Source organism: Schistocerca nitens, chromosome 10, assembly GCF_023898315.1.
Source record: "Schistocerca nitens isolate TAMUIC-IGC-003100 chromosome 10, iqSchNite1.1, whole genome shotgun sequence".
NCBI classification, from domain to species: domain Eukaryota; kingdom Metazoa; phylum Arthropoda; class Insecta; order Orthoptera; family Acrididae; genus Schistocerca; species Schistocerca nitens.
In genome coordinates, this window is record NC_064623.1 from 88552202 (window position 1) to 88575609 (window position 23408).

A 23408-nucleotide genomic window follows, 5' to 3' on the forward strand; every position below is an offset into this window, starting at 1 on the left:
AAAGTGGGCTTCGCCGCTAAACCAAACCATACCATGCTCATACTAATTTCCATCATGCCCCGCGGCCAACAGTGCGGTTTGGACGTCCTAACGCTACCGTTCAGAAGTTACGAAGGAGACACTCTGACACCTGTTGTCACGTATCACGTGAATGGTGTCCACGTAGAACAGTTATTGTAATATAGTTTTCTGATAGTGCGACATCCACAACCATTATGTAAATGTCTGATATTTGAAACATCCGTTACAGTTGTACGAACTATTCATTAGTAAATTCTTACACAGCCTGGTTTCGGGATCACAGCTCCATCTTCAGGTGCATCTGTAAATGGAAAATGAAGGCCTATACCAGAAGCACAAAAGCCGATATAATCAAAAAATATATAGACAATAATGAGTATACCTAAAATCAGTACAAAGTGTACATGCCTATGTTAAAAGACAGCACATCTGCCGTTCGTGGCAGAACCACCTGATGTATGTCAGTCTTAGGTTTCAAGCACCGGCCGCGGCGTAGGACCTAAATAAACCAAAATACAGCCGCATTAGAGAGTGCACGAAAGGCCAGGAGCTACAAAGTCACCGTTCCAGTGGTATGCGGGACACATGCCACTTTCTACAGGTAATTGGTATACTGAGGTGACAGAAGTCACGGGTCACCTCCTAAAATCGTGTCGGACCCTCTTTTGCCCGGCGTAGTGTGGCATAGACATAACAAGTAGAAGGTCCTTGAAGGAATATTGAGCCATGCTGCATCAATAGCTGTTCATAACCGCGAAAATGCTGTCGGTGAAGGAGTTTGTGCACAAACTGATCCATAGAATATGTCCCTTAAATGTTCCACGGGTGGCCAAATCGTTCGCTCGAATTGTCCAGGACGTTCTTCAAACTAGTCACGAATAATTGTCGCCCAGTGGCATATAAACAGAGTCCATACCATTACTGAGCCACCACCAGCTTGCACAGTGAATTGTGGACAACCTGGGTCGATGGCTTGGTGGGGTTTGCGCCATACTCGAAAGCCACCACCAGCTCTTACCAACTGAAATCGAGACTGATCTGCCCAGCTGTCTAGGATCCAACCGACATGGTCACGAGCCCAGGACAGCCGCTGCTGGAGATGCCGTGCTGTCGGCAAAGGCTCTCGCGTCGGTCGTCTGCTGTCACAGCCCATTAACGCCACATTTCGCTGCACTGTCCTAACGGATATGTTCGCCACAGGTCACACATGGATTTATGCGATTATTTCACGCATTGTAGCCTGTCCGTTAGTACTCACAACTCTACGCTGACACCACTGCTACAGGGTGTTTCAAAAATGACCGGTATATTTGAAACGGCAATAAAAACTAAACGAGCAGCGATAGAAATACACTGTTTGTTGCAATATGCTTGGGACAACAGTACATTTTCAGGCAGACAAACTTTCGAAATTACAGTAGTTACAATTTTCAACAACAGATGGCGCTGCGGTCTGGGAAACTCTATAGTACGATATTTTCCACATATCCACCATGCGTAGCAATAATATGGCGTAGTCTCTGAATGAAATTACCCGAAACCTTTGACAACGTGTCTGGCGGAATGGCTTCACGTGCAGATGAGATGTACTGCTTCAGCTGTTCAATTGTTTCTGGATTCTGGCGGTACACCTGGTCTTTCAAGTGTCCCCACAGAAAGAAGTCACAGGGGTTCATGTCTGGCGAATAGGGAGGCCAATCCACGCCGCCTCCGGTATGTTTCGGATAGCCCAAAGCAATCACACGATCATCGAAATATTCATTCAGGAAATTAAAGACGTCGGCCGTGCGATGTGGCCGGGCACCATCTTGCATAAACCACGAGGTGTTCGCAGTGTCGTCTAAGGCAGTTTGTACCGCCACAAATTCACGAAGAATGTCCAGATAGCATGATGCAGTAATCGTTTCGGATCTGAAAAATGGGCCAATGATTCCTTTGGAAGAAATGGCGGCCCAGACCAGTACTTTTTGAGGATGCAGGGACGATGGGACTGCAACAGGGGGCTTTTCGGTTCCCCATATGCGCCAGTTCTGTTTATTGACGAAGCCGTCCAGGTAAAAATAAGCTTCGTCAGTAAACCAAATGCTGCCCACATGCATATCGCCGTCATCAATCCTGTGCACTATATCGTTAGCGAATGTCTCTCGTGCAGCAATGGTAGCGGCGCCGAGGGGTTGCCGCGTTTGAATTTTGTATGGATAGAGGTGTAAACTCTGGCGCATGAGACGATACGTGGACGTTGGCGTCATTTGGACCGCAGCTGCAACACGGCGAACGGAAACCCGAAGCCGCTGTTGGATCACCTGCTGCACTAGCTGCGCGTTGCCCTCTGTGGTTGCCGTACGCGGTCGCCCTACCTTTCCAGCACGTTCATCCGTCACGTTCCCAGTCCGTTGAAATTTTTCAAACAGATCCTTTATTGTATCGCTTTTCGGTCCTTTGGTTACATTAAACCTCCGTTGAAAACTTCGTCTTGTTGCAACAACACTGTGTTCTAGGCGGTGGAATTCCAACACCAGAAAAATCCTCTGTTCTAAGGAATAAACCATGTTGTCCACAGCACACTTGCACGTGTGAACAGCACACGCTTACAGCAGAAAGACGACGTACAGAATGGCGCACCCACAGACTGCGTTGTCTTCTATATCTTTCACATCACTTGCAGCGCCATCTGTTGTTGCAAATTGTAACTACTGTAATTTCGAAAGTTTCTCCGCCTGAAAATGTACTGTTGTCCCAAGCATATTGCAACAAACGGTGTATTTCTATCGCTGCTCGTTTAGTTTTTATTGCCGTTTCAAATATACCGTTCATTTTTGAAACACCCTGTATCTGTCGTTAAGTGAAGTCCGGCGGCCCTTGCGTTGTCCGTGGTGAGAGTTAATGCCTTAAATTGCTATTCTTGGCACACTCTTGACACTGTAGATCTCGGAATATTGAATTCCCTAACGATTTCCGAAGTGGAATGTCCTATGCGTCTAGCTCAAACTACCATTCCAAGTCCGAAGCGTGTTAATTCCCGTCGTTGCGGCCATAATCAGGTCGGAAACCTCTGCACATGAATCACCTGAGTACAACTGGCAGCTCCGCCAGTGCACTGCCCTTTTATACCCTGTGTACGCGACACTACCGCCATCAGTATATGTGCATGTTGCTATCCCAAGACTTGTCACACCTCGGTGTATGTGGCAGATGATGCAGTCGCGTCGTTTTTACAGACGGTTAGTTGCTTACTTACGGATACTTGAACAGTCGTTCGTTTCATCTCCATCTACATCGATGCTCTCCAAATCACATTTAGTGCCTGGGAGAGGGTTAATTGCTTCACAATAATTCTCCATTATTCCACTCTCGAACAGCGTGCGGAAAAAAAGAACACCTACTGTGGTGTCACCGCCAGACACCACACTTGCTAGGTGGTAGCCTTTAAATCGGCCGCGGTCCGGTAGTATACGTCGGACCCGCGTGTCGCCACTATCAGTGATTGCAGACCGAGCGCCGCCACACGGCAGGTCTAGAGAGACGTCCTAGCACTCGCCCCAGTTGTACAGCCGACTTTGCTAGCGATGGTTCACTGACAAATTACGCTCTCATTTGCTGAGACGATAGTTAGCATAGCCTTCAGCTACGTCATTTGCTACGACCTAGCAAGGCGCCATTATCATTTGCTATTTATCTTGTGATGCATGCACCGTCCGACCGATGTTCACCAATTATGGATTAAAGTTAAGTATTCCAGAAATCACGTACTATTTTTGCTACTATAAGACCTTGACCTGTTCCAGACCTCACGCCAGCCTGCGTGAGCTAAACGCGTGCCTTTCGGCTTCCTCTCCTAGTGACTTGGCTGTCTTGCCAAGCCACACCACCTACATCTCTCTATAGTGGCTCTGATTTCACTTGTTTTACTATTACGATCGTTTCTCTCTTTGTAGGTCGGCGTCAACAAAATCTTTTCATATTCGGTGGAGAAAGTTAGTGATGAAATTTAGTTATAATGTTGTGCGTCCAAAATCCTGTATGATGCCCGTGATACTCTCTCCCCTATTTCTCGCCATTACAAAACTTGCTGCTCTTATTTGATCTTTCCCGATGTATTCCTTTAATCCTATCTGTACGAATCTCACAACGCGCAGCATTATTCTAAAAGAGGACGGACAAGCGTAGTGTAAAGAGTCTCTTTAGTAAAACTTCCTGGCAGATTAAAACTGTGTGCCCGACCGAGACTCGAACTCGGGACCTTTGCCTTTTGCGGGCAAGTGCTCTACCATCTGAGCTACCGAAGCACGACTCACGCCCGGTACTCACAGCTTTACTTCTGCCAGTATCTCGCCTCCTACCTTCCAAACTTTACAGAAGCTCTCCTCATTCTGGAAACATCCCCCAGGCTGTGGCTAAGCCATGTCTCCCCTATATCCTTTCTTTCAGGAGTGCTAGTTCTGCAAGGTTCGCAGGAGAGCTTCTGTAAAGTTTGGAAGGTAGGAGGCGAGATACTGGCAGAAGTAAAGCTGTGAGTACCGGGCGTGAGTCGTGCTTCGGTAGCTCAGATGGTAGAGCACTTGCCCGCGAAAGGCAAAGGTCCCGAGTTCGAGTCTCGGTCGGGCGCACAGTTTTAATCTGCCAGGAAGTTTCATATCAGCGCACACTCCGCTGCAGAGTGAAAATCTCATTCTAGTCTCTTTAGTAGATCTGTTGCATCTTCTGCCAGTAAAACGCAGTCTTTGGTTCGCCTACACCACAACGTTTTCCGTGAGTTCTTTCTAATTTAAGTTGCTCGTAATTGTAATTCCTAGGTATTTAGTTGAATTTACGGCTTTTACATTTGAATAATTTATCGTGTAACCGCAGTTTAGCGGATTCCTTGTAGCACTCATGTCGAGGACTTCACACTTTTCAGTACTTAGGTTCAGTTGCCAATTTTAGCACTAGACAGATATCTTATATAAATCGTTTTGCAATTAGTTTTGTTGTTCTTCTTCTTTAATAGACCATAAACGACAGCGTGATCTGCAAAATACCTAAGACGGCTGTTCATATTGTCTCCTAAATCATTTATGTAGGTAAGGAACAGCAAACGACCTATAACATTACCGTGTGGAACGCTAGAAATGACTACTGTTTTACGCGATGAGTTTCCCTCATTACTACGCACTGTGACGTCTCTGACAGGAAATCGCGAATCTGAGCCCATAACTGAGACGATATTCCATCAGCACGCAATTTGATTACAAGTCGCTTGTGTGGTACAGTGACAAAAGCCTTCTGGAAATCTTGAAATACGGAATGAATCTGAATTCCCTTGTTCATAGCAGTCGAGCCTTCGTGCGAGTAAAGAGCTGTTTGTGTTTCACAAGAACGATACGTTCTGAATCCATGTTGACTGTGTGTCAATAGACTGTTCTTCAAATGGTTCAAATCGCCCTGAGTATTATGGGGCTTAACTTCTGAGGTCATCAGTCGCCTAGAACGTAGAAGTAATTAAACCTAACTAACCTAAGGACGTCACACACATCATTTCCCGAGGCAGGATTCGAACCTGCGACCGTAGTGGTCACTCGGTTCCAGACTGTAGCGCCTAGAACCGCACGGCCACTCCGGCCGGCCAATAGACCTCTTCAAGGTAATTCATAATGTTCGAACACAATATATGTTCCAAATTGCCGCTGCTGCCAAACAGCTTACCAGAGGGCACACCATACTGTGGATATTTTTCAGCGTAGAGGGCACGGGCTTGCAGCCTATGTCCACTTGTTAAACCATAGCAGTGTATGATATCCGCCATTTCTCTTGTCGAGAAGTAGGCTTCCATTGCTAACAAGTTGTGGAAGAGAGAAAATGTTTATGTACTTCACCATTTGTATGTACAGATAGTTCAGTAACAGTAAACACATAAGTGAATCCGCATTTGGAAGTGGGTAAAACACCAGGATACGTGCACAGGTTTGACAGTACTGTGCAACAAGGCATACAAACACGACTACTACAACACGACCTCAACTACACAACTGACTGCAGACCACCTAATGGCAGGTACAACACTGTAAGACATATTTTGACTACACATTTGACATGGCGCTAATCCAGCGACTGTGCTAGTATCCGCAACCAAGAGTTCGCGCAGGCCTTCCTATAAGCACGTGTTTGTCTCGGAAAGTATGTATTTCCGGACCCATGTTAACTGCAATTTCTTTTTTCCTGTTTCGATAAGTACTACCACCTCTCAAGGTAGTCGACACTTTTTTAACACCCTGTATACATATGGTCTATTAGATAACGCCGAAAATTCCGTGAGGCTTTTCGTGGATGATGCTGTTGTGTACAGAGAAGTCACAGAGCTACAAAATTGAAGCGAAACGGCGCAAGACCTACAGAGGATGAACGCTTGGTGCAGGGAGTGGTAATTGACCCCCAACATACGGCTGTAACGTGCTGTGTATGCAAAGACATTGAGACCCTTTATTGTATGACTGAGCAGTTGCAGAACAGTCACTGGAAGCACTTCTGTTAAATAACTAGGAATATGCATACGGCGCTGTTTAAAGTGGAACGACCACCTAAAATTAATTACGTGTGAGTCAGATGCCAGATTCATTCGAAGAATCCTTAGAAAGTGTAGTACGTTAACGACGTATGTAGCTTAAGATGATTAAATAGTGCGCTTATATAGCCGTGTCGACATTTTTCCTCGTCCAATAAGCAAACGGAATAGGACAGAAGTTCTCTGATAGCCGTGCGCTGCATTCTGCAGTGCCTGGACCTTGATGATGCGGAAATAACACGAAAACTGGACTCGTACGAATGGAAACGTGTAATGTGCTTCGACGGGTCTCCTACCACATACGGGACCTGTCTATACAGGGTGGTCCATTGATCGTGACCGGGCCAAATATCTCACGAAATAAGCGTCAAACGAAAAAACTATAAAGAACGAAACTTGTCTAGCTTGCAGGGGGAAACCAGATGGCGCTATAGTTGGCCCGCTAGATGGCTCTGCCATAGGTCAAACGGATATCAACTGCGTTTTTTAAAATAGGAATCCCCACTTTTTATTACATATTCGTGTAGTACGTAAAGAAATATAAATGTTTTACTTGGACCACTTTTCTCGCTTTGTGATAGATGGCGCTGTAATAGTCACACACGTATGGCTCACAATTTGGACGAACAGTTGATAACAGGTAGGTTTTTTAAATTAAAATACAGAAAGTAGGTACGTTTGAACATTTTATTTCGGTTCTTCCAATATCGTCCAGGATGCCGAGCAGCATACATAGCACAGGCCCGTTGGCCATTTTGATCACAATACCCATACATCAACACGATATCGACCTTTTCTGCAATTGGTAAACGGTCCATTTCAACACAGGTAATGTATCACGAAGCAAATACCGTCTGCACTGGCGGAATGTTACGTGATACCACGTACTTATACGTTTCTGACTATTACAGCGCCATCTATCACAAAGCGAAGAAAGTGGTCCAACTACAACATTAATATTTCTTTACGTACACACATGGCAGCGCCATCTAGCGGACCAACCATAGCGCTCCTGCTTTCCCCCTTCAAGCTAGACGAGTTTCGTTCTTTGTAGTTTTCTGATTTGATGCTAATTCATGAGAGATTTGGCCCGGTCAATATCAATGGACCACCATCTATATGGAAATCAGAGGCGCAAAGTGCAGTCTTGACTGTCCTGCTCGTATTGAGACTGTGAATCGCATTGGACATTCTCTGTTCTTTTATTCGTTTGTAATGTGGTTTGCAGTGAGTCCTGGGGCCATACACTAGGGAAAAAAAAGTAGTGTCCAGAAGAAGCGGTTCTGTTAAGAGCGACGAGGAACCAGTTCACGTGGCATGTTTCAAGAGCACAGGAACGAAACATCAAAACGACTTTGGACTCCACAATCGCCGATATTTGTATATTATGAAGGCAGTTATAGTTTGTCTTGTAAACCACTGAGGAGCCTATAGGCCTCGTTCAGTACATGTTCTGGAATTGGTGTAGTTGCTTTTGCAAAGGGTGTAGCGATTCTCATTGAATGCCTTTCATTATTTGTGTTAACCGCTAGTTAGGATAATTCAAGCAGTTTTGTGTGTGTAAAAGGTCTGCTATACAACATACTACAGAGACGTAACTTGCCAGATAGATACAAGTGACTTGCACTTGACAGTCAAGTGCGCTATTCCTTTCTTGTTACCCTCTGTGCCCTTGCTCCAGCGTCGATCTTATTTACTCGCATTTGATCAGGAAGAGTCAAAAGACAGACACAAGCAGCTCACAGCTGCGCAGTTTCTGCGTCGCCAGCTTCCCGTTTTCCGGCTTCAGCTATTGTTTAATCTTGTGATCGCGCAGCTGGCGGGTGTGAAGTGGATACTAGAAGTCGGTACGACACAAGAGGCGCCGGCAGCATGGATGCAGGTGCTCGCGTGCTCCCGACCTCAAGGTCCCGTTTTGTGTGTGGCAGGTGCCGCGGCGCCGCTCCACAGCCTGCAGAAGCCCCACCCCAGTGGCGCCGCCAAGTGGGAGACGCTGGCAGCAGCAGGGACGACAACGACGACGGAGGCGGCGACGGCGGCGCCCGCCAGTGCCATGGTCGCCTCAGCCACTGGGAGCCAGGCGCACAGGTCCAGCTGCCGCACGCAGCTTCGCTACTCCGTGTCCGGCTGTTGCAGGACTGGGACGCTCTCTTGAGGGTAGTAGACGCGTCAGCTGTCGCCGGAGTGACAGGTGGCGTCCCAACGTGCCTGTTGACAAGTGGCTTCCCATTTGACTGTTGACATTTTGTAGCCCCATTTGACTGTTGACATTTTGTAGCCCCATTTGACTGTTGACATTTTGTAGCCCCATTTGACTGTTGACTTGTGGCACCCCATTTGATCTTAGCTGATGGTGTTCCAATTTCAAAGTTAACGTGACTAGGGTTTGATGCCTATTTGTATCGCTGTGTAAGTCCCTAGCTTCAAGACGACCTCTGTATCTCCAGAGCAGATTGTTGTACTGACCACATTAACATGTGTGTTGTAATTAGTTCTGAACACACAACCACTGCATCAGGTTAACCTCCAGTGGCATATCTCATCATACTTTCGTACTTGGGATGCCTGAGACATATGTTGCGTTTCAAGAACTGCCACCTTAAAGTGTGTGACAGTCGTTATCAATAATAGAAAAACGAGTCCAGTATTTTGACACTACCTTCAGATGTCTAAGGTACATGGCATTCGAATATCTCAGTTTACTGCATCAAGAGTGAACACGGTGTAAATGTAACTGGTAATAACGCACAGGATAGATCTCGTCTACCAGGTTCGTAACGTAGACTTCACGACATTGCCAAGCGTGTGTTATTAAGCTACTCATTGTGTGTAATAGTTAAGACAGAGTGAAGATCTTAGTGGTTAAGAAGAAACTTATCAAAATTCTGTGACAAACAGCTGCATAGATAGATTTTCATGTACACTGTACTGCAAGACAGACGGAAAAGAGCTGGTCAGTTGACATATATAGAATCAGGAGGACGAAAGTACACATTATAGTGTGATTATTTCGTGGTAGTTGCGTTTACTCGCTTGGAGTCGTCTATCAGTGTTGACAGACGTGTGTCAGTGTACTACTCACCGTCCTGTTTATGGTTAGCCAGCACAGTTACTGAACAGTAAGCACCAAAGTGACTACAGAAGAAACTGACTGAAGTGCTCTGCTACGTGAACACTCAAACAGCCCATCACGTATCCGGTCTCTCAGCTCAGGAAGCGCACAGACTACAGCTCATTCGAGTGTGACTGCTCCTTCTAGTCTGACACACTGTAAGAATTTGTATTGGTTACCACATGAGGTACTTGTCCACCTTCAGCCCTCGAAGACTTTCATTTCCTTGTGAGAGATTACGTACTGTTCGAATCATTCTATATTATCTAAAAAACTTTTTTTTTTGTTTGGTGGCAGAACATACCGATACTGCTCAGCCACGAATTCATTTGTACTGCAGCGAGTTAACATACAGTACACAATTAGATAGGTTCTCAAGATCTGAACGGCTGGAGATTTTTATCGGTCTAGAGACAACTTTGATAACGTGGCGTCAGGTAGAGTGCTGGCTAATCAGAGGGTGCACTCAAATTTCGATGATCTTTCCCTCAGAATTCTCTCGTAGCAACTGCTACCGCCACATTCCACATTCAATACTGTTTGTTTAACAGAAATTGTTTTCCGCCCACGGGACACTCTTCGGCCAGTCTAGGGCTGCGATATTTTCTGCGGTGCACAGTTGTTATTTGGTCGAGAAGCGTCGCGGACAGACTGGGTTGTTTTTGCGCACATCTCTCGCCGGTATCGGAGGTGTTTTTTTTTTATCATCTGATCAGTTCCTAATCTGTACAGTAACGAGCTTTCCAAGGGCTCGACATTTAATGGCGCCGGCATCGGACGACAGGTAGCGCTGTAGCTTGCAGTAGCTAAGCAAGTGACTGGAGACTCCAGCAGCATTCAGTGAGGACTACTGGACGTCGCGGTGGCAAGTGTTGTGTTGTGTTGTGCTGAGATGTGTGACGAGGTTCGGTGATCCGGACAACCGCCGCAGCCGACTCGAGTGTTACTTTGGTTTCGGCACCGAGTGGATACGTCGTCAGCAGTGACCGGAGGCGAGATGTCCGAGAAGCAATGGCTGGCGCTGCTGCTGCTCTTCGTGACGTACCTGCTGTTCGGCGCCGGCGTCTTCTACTACATCGAGCGGCAGGCCGAGAAGGTGACCAGGGCCGCCGACATCCTGCAGCGTGACCACATCATCGGTGAGTCTCCGCCTGTTCTCGCCTTCCTTCCCTACTCTAATCTGCTTCACACTGCTGTACGAATGGAAAAACTGACCAGTAGCAGTAGTGCTAAAACTATTCTTTACCAGTGGACCTTTAAAAAAAGAGTAATTTTTATTCTTAAAATTTCCATTGATCTGACATATTGTTTTTTTATAGAAAATGGGAAAAGCGAACAGTGCTACTGTCATAATAATGGCGACAGAAGCGAGCAACAAGCACGTGACATAAGGACTAGTACAACGTTGCTGAAACATAATGCACCTGTTACCGTGTGGCGTGGCCTATTAGATGATACACATATACTTGCAGTGTACAAGACTTGCCCATCTGGTATGTGTGGTAATTTCTCGATGTTGTCGTCGTATATCAGTTGTATTACAAACGGTAACATCCAGTGTAAGGACGTATTTTACGAAGTGCAATATCAGTGACGCACAATGCTCTATTTTCTTTATAAGATTAAAAAATGAAGGAGCCACAACAAACCTGGCGACATCATTTAAGTACAAAACTTGAAACTTTCTATTTCTTTCATAGTTTGCAATAAAAATTGAAAGTACCTGATATCTTGCCTGTACTCTACTGCACGGATGGAAAAACCGACCAGTCAGCACTGATACCAGTATTTTATTTCGGAATAACCGTTATCTTTCGGCATATATTTGGTCTCGTTTATAACAGGTGATTTTTATTTTTTACTAACTACGAGAAAAAAATCGTAATATCAATTATCAACAGCAGTAGTGTTAAAATTATAGGTTTCTAGTAGACATTATTTTAAAAAAAAGATTGATTTTTATTTGTAAAATTTTCATCGATTAGAAATGTTGTGTTATTGTTGAAAATGGGAACAGTGAACAGTGCCATTTTAATAATAATGGCGACAGAAACGAACAACAAACACTTGGCATAATGCTAGCTACAACATTGCTGAGACAACAGTGTACCTGTTAAGACGTTGCATGGCTTACTAGATGGTACACGTATACATGCAGTGTATAATACTTGCCGCAATGGTGTGTATGATAGTTTCTCGCTTTTGTTCCCGGATATCAATTGTATTGGAAATGGTAACAACCGTTGTGAGGACGTATTTTACGAAGTGCAATATCAGTGACGCACAGTGCTCAATGGAAGGAGCCACAACAAACGTGGCGACATAAGTTATGGACAAAACTTGAAACTTACCAATTCTTGCGTAGTTTACATTAAAAATTGAAAGTAGTTGATATGCTACCTGTTTTTACGTAAAATGCTTTTATCTGCTTGTAGCCCTTGAAATGGACAAATTAAAACGAAAAACAGACTACTGTAGCCTCCGTCTCCACCTTTTATCACTGACTATTCGTAATAGGCAAATAGTGGTATGATTCCCGATCACAACATGATTTCTGAGCAGAGTTTCAAAAAACTGGAACCAATAGGAGAATACTGGTGATTTTCTGTGAAGTATTCGACCACTTATTACTTTTCGAGAAAAGCAGCGAACAGTGGAGGGACAAAGTTTTCCTTTATTTGTCTATTTAATATTTTGATTCTATGTATCTCGTCAGTGAGGGAGTCAATATTTTTCCGTCTCTGTTCGATTTCTACTTTTATTTTAGGAAATTATAGGAAAAAAACCGAAAATCGGCTATCTCCGGAATCACTTATTTTTTTGAGTGGTTCTAACAGTCCGGTTAAACTGGCGTTTAAAAAACGATAAAGCCGAAAACCGATTGTTTCAGCTCCCTTCACGGCGCGCTGCGTGTATTTTGCCAGCTGCTCACTTTTCTGCTTCGTTCTCATTTTACGCGAAGTATTCTTCACTTCAGGTCAGGTTCGCACTGTCGTTTAGTGAACAAAATACCAGCCTGCCGGGTACCGGAACACATTTTCGACTGGATTTAGAACTTCGTTACACACAGAGCTCAATACGTTGCTGTTAACGGAAAGAAATCGATAGATGTACACTCCTGGAAATGGAAAAAAGAACGCATTGACACCGGTGTGTCAGACCCACCATACTTGCTCCGGACACTGCGAGAGGGCTGTACAAGCAATGATCACACGCACGGCACAGCGGACACACCAGGAACCGCGGTGTTGGCCGTCGAATGGCGCTAGCTGCGCAGCATTTGTGCACCGCCGCCGTCAGTGTCAGCCAGGTTGCCGTGGCATACGGAGCTCCATCGCAGTCTTTAACACTGGTAGCATGCCGCGACAGCGTGGACGTGAACCGTATGTGCAGTTGACGGACTTTGAGCGAGGGCGTATAGTGGGCATGCGGGAGGCCGGGTGGACGTACCGCCGAATTGCTCAACACGTGGGGCGTGAGGTCTCCACAGTACATCGATGTTGTCGCCAGTGGTCGGCGGAAGGTGCACGTGCCCGTCGACCTGGGACCGGACTGCAGCGACGCACGGATGCACGCCAAGACCGTAGGATCCTACGCAGTGCCGTAGGGGACCGCACCGCCACTTCCCAGCAAATTAGGGACACTGTTGCTCCTGGGGTATCGGCGAGGACCATTCGCAACCGTCTCCATGAAGCTAGGCTACGGTCCCGCACACCGTTAGGCCGTCTTCCGCTCACGCCCCAACATCGTGCAGCCCGCCTCCAGTGGTGTCGCGACAGGCGTGAATGGAGGGACGAATGGAGACGTGTCGTCTTCAGCGATGAGAGTCGCTTCTGCCTTGGTGCCAATGATGGTCGTATGCGTGTTTGGCGCCGTGCAGGTGAGCGCCACAATCAGGACTGCATACGACCGAGGCACACAGGGCCAACACCCGGCATCATGGTGTGGGGAGCGATCTCCTACACTGGCCGTACACCACTGGTGATCGTCGAGGGGACACTGAATAGTGCACGGTACATCCAAACCGTCATCGATCCCATCGTTCTACCATTCCTAGACCGGCAAGGGAACTTGCTGTTCCAACAGGACAATGCACGTCCGCATGTATCCCGTGCCACCCAACGTGCTCTAGAAGGTGTAAGTCAACTACCCTGGCCAGCAAGATCTCCGGATCTGTCCCCCATTGAGCATGTTTGGGACTGGATGAAGCGTCGTCTCACGCGGTCTGCACGTCCAGCACGAACGCTGGTCCAACTGAGGCGCCAGGTGGAAATGGCATGGCAAGCCGTTCCACAGGACTACATCCAGCATCTCTACGATCGTCTCCATGGGAGAATAGCAGCCTGCATTGCTGCGAAAGGTGGATATACACTGTACTAGTGCCGACATTGTGCATGCTCTGTTGCCTGTGTCTATGTGCCTGTGGTTCTGTCAGTGTGATCATGTGATGTATCTGACCCCAGGAATGTGTCAATAAAGTTTCCCCTTCCTGGGACAATGAATTCACGGTGTTCTTATTTCAATTTCCAGGAGTGTAAAAGTAATTTCAGTAGTACCACATATATGCATCTAAATGAAGAGTGATACTGTCAAATGTTCGAACAAGGGCGCGTCACCACCAATTTCGCCCAAACTTACGGTTATATGCAGGGATCGGCCAGAAACGAAAGTGGCAGACCTGGGAGCTCCAGACGGCCAAAGGTCTAGGGAAAAAAAAGTTTTGGCACGGGTCTGGCAAGGCACGAGACATGTATGTTAGCTTAGTTTCCAACGGAAACATTTCTTTAATTTTCAGTTTTCACGTTACTTACATTGCAAACAAACCGAAATAATATTCAGAATATTTCATTTATTAATATTTTAATAAAAAGGTGGACACTAGATCTCCATGTGTAAAATTAGATTCTTCGATTATTTCAAAATTGATTTACACATGCTGGTGTGAGATTCACTATAAAAACAAGGAAATCAGTAATTTTATCGGCATATTGCACACATTACAAACACCGCGTTTTTACATTGACATGACTGTTTTAAATTTCCTATACAAAAACAAACGAGGTTCACTTTCATAAAATGTTATGTCATCGCACAATTTGGTACCAAATCATGCGTGGCGAAGTCCTGTACACCTGAGTTATAATCCCTTCTTGGAAAGTTATTCGCAGAATCCTTGTGGACGCTGGACGTACAATCCCTTTTTGGAAATACATTGGCACTCCGAAATTTTCCTTTCACTTTCCTTTTCAAGCATTTCACGGAAATATTAATCAATACAATATACTATTATTTCGGTTTACATGCAATGTAAGAGACGTAAAAACTGAAAATAAAAATGTGTCCGCACAGGCGCTTGAACCCACGATCGTCGGATTATCGTTCCGCAGTGTTTCAGTTGCGCCAACCGCTGTGTGCGAACTAGGGGAACGCAAATGACTCCTTCCTCGCCCGATCCTTGCAAAAAAATACTGTTTTTTTTTTTTCTAAACGCTTTGCCATCTGGCTCACCCACTTCTGTCAGTTTCATTTCTGGTGTAGCCATGCATATACCACAAATTTTGACGAACTCGCTGACTACGAAAAGGCCCAGTCCCCATGTAAGTGCCATCTCACATTTCTCGGGAGAATAACAATATCTCTCTTCTTGCACATAGCTTACTTGTATCCAAAAAATTGAGAAGGTATTGTGATACCACAGAACTACTGAAAAAAATGAGGCAAGGAAGAAAATTATTATATTAAGAACGTTCTAGTTGACATTTCAGGGAAAGTTTTTGTGTAAAGTACCGTTAATACGTAGCCACTGAGCGAGGTGGCGCAGTGGTTAGCACACTGGACTCGCATTCGGGAGGACGACGGTTCAATCCCGCGTCCGGCCATCCTGAATTTTCCGTGATTTCCCTAAATCGCTCCAGGCAAATGCCGGGATGGTTTCTTTGAAACGGCACGGCCGACTTCCTTCCACATCCTTCCCTAATCCGATGAGACCGATGACCTCGCTGTTTGGTGTCTTCCCCCAAACAACCCAACGGAGCCACTACGTTTTATTTGTGACAGTGGAAGTATAGAAATACAGCAGTAATGTTTTAACTAGTAGAACAGCATTCAACAAAATTATTTCTCATGTTTTTTTACGAGAGAATAACAGAATTAAAAAAAATTACTCTGCATTGAATTCTGTTTCATACGCCACTCCGATCTTGGGATTAGATGAACAATTTACCGCAAAACTCTCTGTACTGTAGCTTTTCAGAAATAAATGGCAACAGCGTCAACAAGTCTGTGTTTTACAGCTGATAAAAATGGCCGATCTTTCGGATTAAGTACAACATAGCTTACATCTGCCATGGTCTGCCCTCTTTTGAATACAGGGTGATTCAAAAAGAATACCACAACTTTAGGAATTTAAAACTCTGCAACGACAAAAGGCAGAGCTAAGCACTATCTATCGGCGAATTAAGGGAGCTATAAAGTTTCATTTAGTTGTTCATTTGTTCGCTTGCCATTTCAGCCAATAAAGTTTTTGGTCCCTTTTTCTTCGAATGTGCTACTGTAACTGGACTACAGTATCTGGAGATGTTAGAGAATTGGCTGTTCCCTCAGCTCGAACAAGAAGCACAACAATTCATATTTCAGCAGGATGGAGCGCCACCACATTGGCACTTATCTGTCCGTAACTACCTGAACGTCAACTACCCGAGGCGATGGATCGGCCGCCAGGCAGCCCGTGACAGAGCACTTCGTCACTGGCCTCCAAGAAGCCCTGATCTTACCCCCTGCGATTTTTTCTTATGGCGGTATGTTAAGGATATGGTGTTTCGGCCACCTCTCCCAGCCACCATTGATGATTTGAAACGAGAAATAACAGCAGCTATCCATACTGTTACGCCTGATATGCTACAGAGAGTGTGGAACGAGTTGGAGTATCGGGTTGATATTGCTCGAGTGTCTGGAGGGGGCCATATTGAACATCTCTGAACTTGTTTTTGAGTGAAAAAAACCTTTTTAAATACTCTTTGTAATGATGTATAACAGAAGGTTATATTATGTTTCTTTCATTAAATACACATTTTTAAAGTTGTGGTATTCTTTTTGAATCACCCTGTATAATGACGTCTTTCTCTACTTCTGTTTTAAAGTAAGACCTTTCGATAGCTATTTGAGATGGATGACAAAACTCTCTTTGATCAGACTGCGTTTGGAGATTTTACACTCCTGCATTGACAACTGTGTTTCAACAGCATCGTTAAAATCAAATAAGTCAGTACTATACTTTGGAATTACAAGGAATGGGTTCGTAGCTTTATCTCGCTCAACAGTCTTGTGCAAATCTTGCAGAACAAGGGCTTGTCGCATGACGCTTGGAGCTGTACAGGAAACCATTGTTTGGCAAAAGACTTTGTTTCACCCTGTGATGACTGAAACATTTTTTCCGTTATTTGGCACGTGGAACAAGTCTATGGGCATGCAACAGAACACCGAGGTGACAAAAGCCATGGGACACATCCTAATGTCATGTCGGGCCTCCTTTTGTCCGACGTAGTGAAGCAGCTCGACAAGGCATTTACTCCACAAGTCGTTGGTAAGTCCCCTGCAGAAATACTGAGGCATGCTGCCTCTATAGCCGTGCGTAACAGCGAAAGTGTTTCTGGTGCAGGAGATTGTGCACGAACTGGCCTCTGGATTGTGTCCCTTTAATGGTTGATTGGTGGCCAAATTACGTACTCGAGTAGTCGAGAATGTTCTTCAAACCAAAATGAGATTTTCGCTCTGCAGCGGAGTGAGCGCTGATATGAAACTTCCTGGCAGACTCGAACTCGGGACCTTTGCCTTTCGTGGGTAAGTGCTCTACCAACTGAGCTATCCAAGCACGACTCACGCGCCGTCCTCACAGCTTTACTTCTGCCAGTACCTCGTCTCCTACCTTCCAGACCTTACAGAAGCTCTCCTGCGAACCTTGCAGAACTAGCACCCCTGAAAGGATATTGGGGAGAAATGGCTTAGCCACAGCCTCGGGGATGTTCCCAGAATGAGATTTTCACTCTGTAGCGGTGTGCGATGATATGAAACTTCCTGGCAGATTAAAACTGTGTGCCGGACCGAGACTCGAACTCGGGACCTTTTTCTTCAAACCATTACGAACAATTGTGGCCCGGTGACGTGGCGCATTGTCGTCCACAAACATTTCGCCGTTGTTTGCGAACATGAAGCCCATGAATGGCTGCAAATCGTCTCCAAGTAACGGACCGTAACCATTTCCAGTCAGTGACCTGTTCACTTGGATCGAATTCATTCCATGTAAATACAGTGCCCACCATTATGGAGCCGCGACCAGCTTGCGCGGTGCCTTGGTGAGAAACTGGGTCTATGGCCCACTGTTTTTCAGCCGGCTAGGGTCCAACCCTACGTGACGATCAGTTTGGCTTTAGGAAAAGTAAAGGGACGAGAGAGGCAATTCTGACGTTACGGCCAGTAATGGAAGCAAGGCTAAAGAAAAATCAAGACACTTTCATAGGATTTGTCCACCTGGAAAAAGCGTTCGACAATATAAAATGGTGCAAGCTGTTCGAGATTCTGAAAAAAGTAGGGGTAAGCTACAGGGAGAGACGGGTCATATACAATACAGGGCTATTACAAATGATTGAAGCGATTTCATAAATTCACTGTAGCTCCATTCATTGACATATGGTCACGACACAGTACAGATACGTAGAAAAACTCATAAAGGTTTCTGCCGCCAGAGCGCTCGAGAGCGCAGTGAGACAAAATGGCGACAGGAGCCGAGAAAGCGTATGTCGTGCTTGAAATGCACTCACATCAGTCAGTCATAACGGTGCAACGACGCTTCAGGACGAAGTTCAACAAAGATCCACCAACTGCTAACTCCATTCGGCGATGGTATGTGCAGTTTAAAGCTTCTGGATGCCTCTGTAAGGGGAAATCAACGGGTCGGCCTGCAGTAAGCGAAGAAACGGTTGAACGCGTGCGGGCAAATTTCACGCGTAGTCCACGAAAGTCGATGATACCCGATGACAAAGTCAAACGCTTTGAATTTTCGGCGCGGTTGCAACAGCTCATGGAAGAGGATGCGTTCAGTGCGAAACTTGTTTTCAGTGATGAAGCAACATTTTTTCTTAATGCTGAAGTGAACAGACACAATGTGCGAATCTGGGCGGTAGAGAATCCTCACGCATTCGTGCAGCAAATTCGCAATTCACCAAAAGTTAACGTGTTTTGTGCAATGTCACGGTTTAAAGTTTACGGTCCTTTTTTCTTCAGCGAAAAAAACGTTACAGGACATGTGTATCTGGACATGCTGGAAAATTGGCGCATGCCACAACTGGAGACCGACAGCGCCGACTTCATCTTTCAACAGGATGGTGCTCCACCGCACTTCCATCATGATGTTCGGCGTTTCTTAAACAGGAGATTGCAAAACCGATGGATCGGTCGTGGTGGAGATCATGATCAGCAATTCATGTCATGGCCTCCACGCTCTCCCGACTTAACCCCATGCGATTTCTTTCTGTGGGGTTATGTGAAAGATTCAGTGTTTAAACCTCCTTTACCAAGAAACGTGCCATAACTGCGAGTTCGGATCAACGATGCTTTCGAACTACTCATTGATGGGGACATGCTGCGCCGAGTGTGGGAGGAACTTGATTATCGGCTTGATGTCTGCCGAATCACTAAAGGGGCACATATCGAACATTTGTGAATGCCTAAAAAAACTTTTTGAGTTTTTGTATGTGTGTGCAAACCATTGTGAAAATATTTCAAATAATAAAGTTATTGTAAAGCTGTGAAATGTATGTACAACAACCAAGAGGGAATAATACGAGTGGACGATCAAGAACGAAGTGCTCGTATTAAGAAGGGTGTAAGACAAGGCTGTAGCCTTTCGCCCCTACTCTTCAATCTGTACATCGAGGAAGCGATGATGGAAATAAAAGAAAGGTTCAGGAGTGGAGTTAAAATACAAGGTGAAAGGATATCAATGATACGATTCGCTGATGACATTGCTATCCTGAGTGAAAGTGAAGAAGAATTAAATGATCTGCTGAACGGAATGAACAGTCTAATGAGTACACAGTATGGTTTGAGAGTAAATCGGAGAAAGACAAAGGTAATGAGAAGTAGTAGAAATGAGAACAGCGAGAAACTTAACATCAGGATTGATGGTCACGAAGTCAATGAAGTTAAGGAATTCTGCTAGCTAGGCAGTAAAATAACCAATGACGGACGGAGCAAGGAGGACATCAAAAGCAGACTCGCTATGGCAAAAAAGGCATTTCTGGCCAAGAGAAGTCTACTAATATCAAATACCGGCCTTAATTTGAGGAAGAAATTTCTGAGGATGTACGTCTGGAGTACAGCATTGTACGGTAGTGAAACAAGGACTGTGGGAAAACCGGAACAGAAGAGAATCGAAGCATTTGAGATGTGGTGCTATAGACGAATGTTGAAAATTAGGTGGACTGATAAGGTAAGGAATGAGGAGATTCTACGCAGAATCGGAGAGGAAAGGAATATGTGGAAAACACTGATAAGGAGAAGGGACAGGATGATAGGACATCTGCTAAGACATGAGGGAATGACTTCCATGGTACTAGAGGGAGCTGTAGAGGGCAAAAACTGTAGAGGAAGACAGAGATTGGAATACGTCAAGCAAATAATTGAGGACGTCGGTTGCAAGTGCTACTCTGAGATGAAGAGGTTAGCACAGGAAAGGAATTCGTGGCGGGCCGCATCAAACCAGTGAGTAGACTGATGACAAAAGGGTCCAACCGATATGGTCACGAGTCGAGCAGAGGCGCTACAGACGACGACGTACCGCTAGCAGTCACGTCGGTCGTCGGCTGTCAAAGCCCACTGACGCAGAATTTCGCCCCACTGTCACAACGGATACGTCAGTCGTAAATCCCACATTAATTTCTGCGCTCGTTTCACGAACTGTTACTTGTCTGTAGCACCGAGAACTCTACGCAAACGCCTTTGCTCTCAGTCGTTAAGTACAGGCCGTCGGCCAGTGCGTTGTCCGTGGTGAGAGGTAATGCCTGAAATATGGTATTCTCGGAACATTCTTGACACTGTGGATTTCGGAATACTGAATGCCCAAACGATTACCGAAATGGAATGTCCCATGCGACTAGTACAACTACCGTGCCGATTCCAAAGTCTGTTACTTCCCGTCGTGTTGTCATAACCACGTCGGAAATCTCTTCACGAGAATCACCTGGGTACTTAGGACAGCTCCGGCTGGCTGGCTAACTGTACGTGCCATCTTCAGGCACGTGCGGGTGCGGTGTTATCACTTCTTGTGCTTTGCCTGCAAGTCCTGACTGATATGAGAGTGGGGGAACCTTGCTGGTCGGATTGTCTTGATGGACGGAATTCGTCTAGGCTCAGGAGGGGTGACTGACGGAGGAATGAACGCATATCCTCGATTATTAGTCAAAGCACTGCCCTTTTATGCCTTGTGTACAGGGCACTACCACCACATGTATATGTGCACATCGCCATCCCGTGACTCTTCCGACCTCAGTGTAGTAGCACTGAAAACGCGTTTTGTTAAAAAGTGGCATTTAGAACGTTTGACATTTCCATTTTCCAAATGATCTAGTAGATTGATGGTAGCTCCGTTAGGCTGCTGGCAGATGATGCAGATTAGATTAGATTAGATTAGATTAGTACTTGTTCCATAGATCATGAATACGACACTTCGTAATGATGTGGAACGTGTCAGGTTAATGGCTTGGCTCTGAGCACTATGGGACTCAACTGCTGAGGTCATTAGTCCCCTAGAACTTAGAACTAGTTAAACCTAACTAACCTAAGGACATCACAAACATCCATGCCCGAGGCAGGATTCGAACCTGCGACCGTAGCGGTCTTGCGGTTCCAGACTGCAGCGCCTTTAACCGCACGGCCACTTCGGCCGGCTGTCAGGTTAATCAAAGGTGTTTATACAAGATATTACATTAGACAAAATATTACATGACACTCAATAATTTTTTTATTTTATTTAATTTTTTGTGGAGTTTGGGAAATTACCCACTTACTATATCCAAAATTCATCGAATGAGTAGAAGGAGTTGCCATTAAGAAATTCTTTTAATTTCCTTTTAAATGCTATATGGCTATCTGTCAGACTTTTGATGCTATTAGGTAAGTGACCAAAGACGTTTGTGGCAGCATAATTTACCCCATTCTGCGCCAAAGTTAGATTTAACCTTGAGTAGTGAAGATCATCCTTTATCCTAGTGTTGTAGCCATGTACACTGCTATTACTTTTGAATTCGTTCGGATTATTAATAACAAATTTCATAAGTGTATATATATATATATATATATATATATATATATATATTGTGAGGCTACAGTGAAGATTTCTAGCTCTTTAAATAAGTGTCTGCAGGATGATCTTGGATGAGCTCCAGCAATTATTCTGATTACACGCTTTTGTGCAATGAACACTCTTTTACTCAATGATGAGTTGCCCCAGAATATGATGCCATACGAAAGCAGAGAATGAAAATAGGCGTGGTAAGCTAATTTACTCAGATGTATATCGCCAAAATTTGCAATGACCCTAATAGCGTAAGTAGTTGAACTCAAACGTTTCAGCAGATCCTCAGTGTGTTTTTTCCAGTTCAACCCCTCATCAATGCATACACCTAGTAATTTTGAATATTCTACCTTAGCTACCGATTTCTGATCGAAGTCTATATTTATTAATGGGGTCGTTCCATTTACTGAGTGGAACTGTATATACTGTGTTTTGTCAAAGTTTAATGAGAGCCCATTTGCAGAGAACCACTTAATGATTTTCTGAAAAACATCGTTTACAATTTCACCAGTTAATTCTTGTCTGTCGGGTGTGATAGCTGTATCATCAGCAAAAAGTACCAGCTTTGCGTCTTCGTGAATATAGAATGGCAACTCATTAATATATATTAAGAAGAGCAGAGGACCCAAGACCGAACCTTGCGGCACCCCATTCTTGATTGTTCCCCAGTTCGAGAAATTACGAGTTTTTGCATATTATGTTAACTGTTTATTTCCAGGAAGGCAGGAACACCAGAGGACTGCTGCGATTTGCGTGTTCTGAATAGACTCGATCTTTGGTGCAGCGAATGGCAATTTATGTTGGACGTAGGTTATTGCAAGGTTGTTCTTGTTACAGCGGTCTTCAATCCGAAGACTGCGCTGAAAAAGCTGTCCATGTTATCCTATGCCACGCGAACCCCTTCTGAATAACTACTGCAACCTATATCCCTCTGTATCTGCTTACTGTATTCATCTCTTGACCTCCCTCTAAGACTTTTACCCCCCCACGTTTCCCTCCAGTAATAAACTGGTGATCCCTTGATGTCTCAGAACGTTTCCTACCAGCCGATTCCTTCTTTTAGTCAGGTGGAACTACAAAATTCTCTTATCCCCAACTCTGTTCAGTATCTCCTTATTAAAAAAATGTTCAAATGTATATGAAGTCATAAGGGACCAAACTGCTGATACTGCTGAGGACACCAGTCCTTAAACGTACAACTACTTAAGAACAAAACACACACACACACACACACACACACACACACACACACACACACACACACGCGCCCGAGGGAGGGCTCGAACATCGGGCGGGAGGGGCCTCGCAGTCTGTGACGTGACGCCTCAAACGTCGCGGCTATTCCACGCGGCTTCTTATTAGCTACGTGATCTGTCCACCTAATCTTA

At 45.1% G+C, this 23408-nt stretch overlaps 1 protein-coding gene across 1 annotated transcript in view; it reads left to right on the forward strand.

Annotated features, from left to right (window-relative positions):
- The window catches only part of LOC126210507 (open rectifier potassium channel protein 1), a 315501-nt gene that overhangs the window by 58249 nt on the left and 233844 nt on the right, over positions 1 to 23408 (forward strand). The window contains exon 2 of the mRNA XM_049939751.1: positions 8488 to 10810. Within this exon, the coding sequence (XP_049795708.1) occupies positions 10669 to 10810 (142 nt within the window). The 5' untranslated portion in view covers positions 8488 to 10668. The remainder of the gene's footprint in view (positions 1 to 8487; positions 10811 to 23408) is intronic.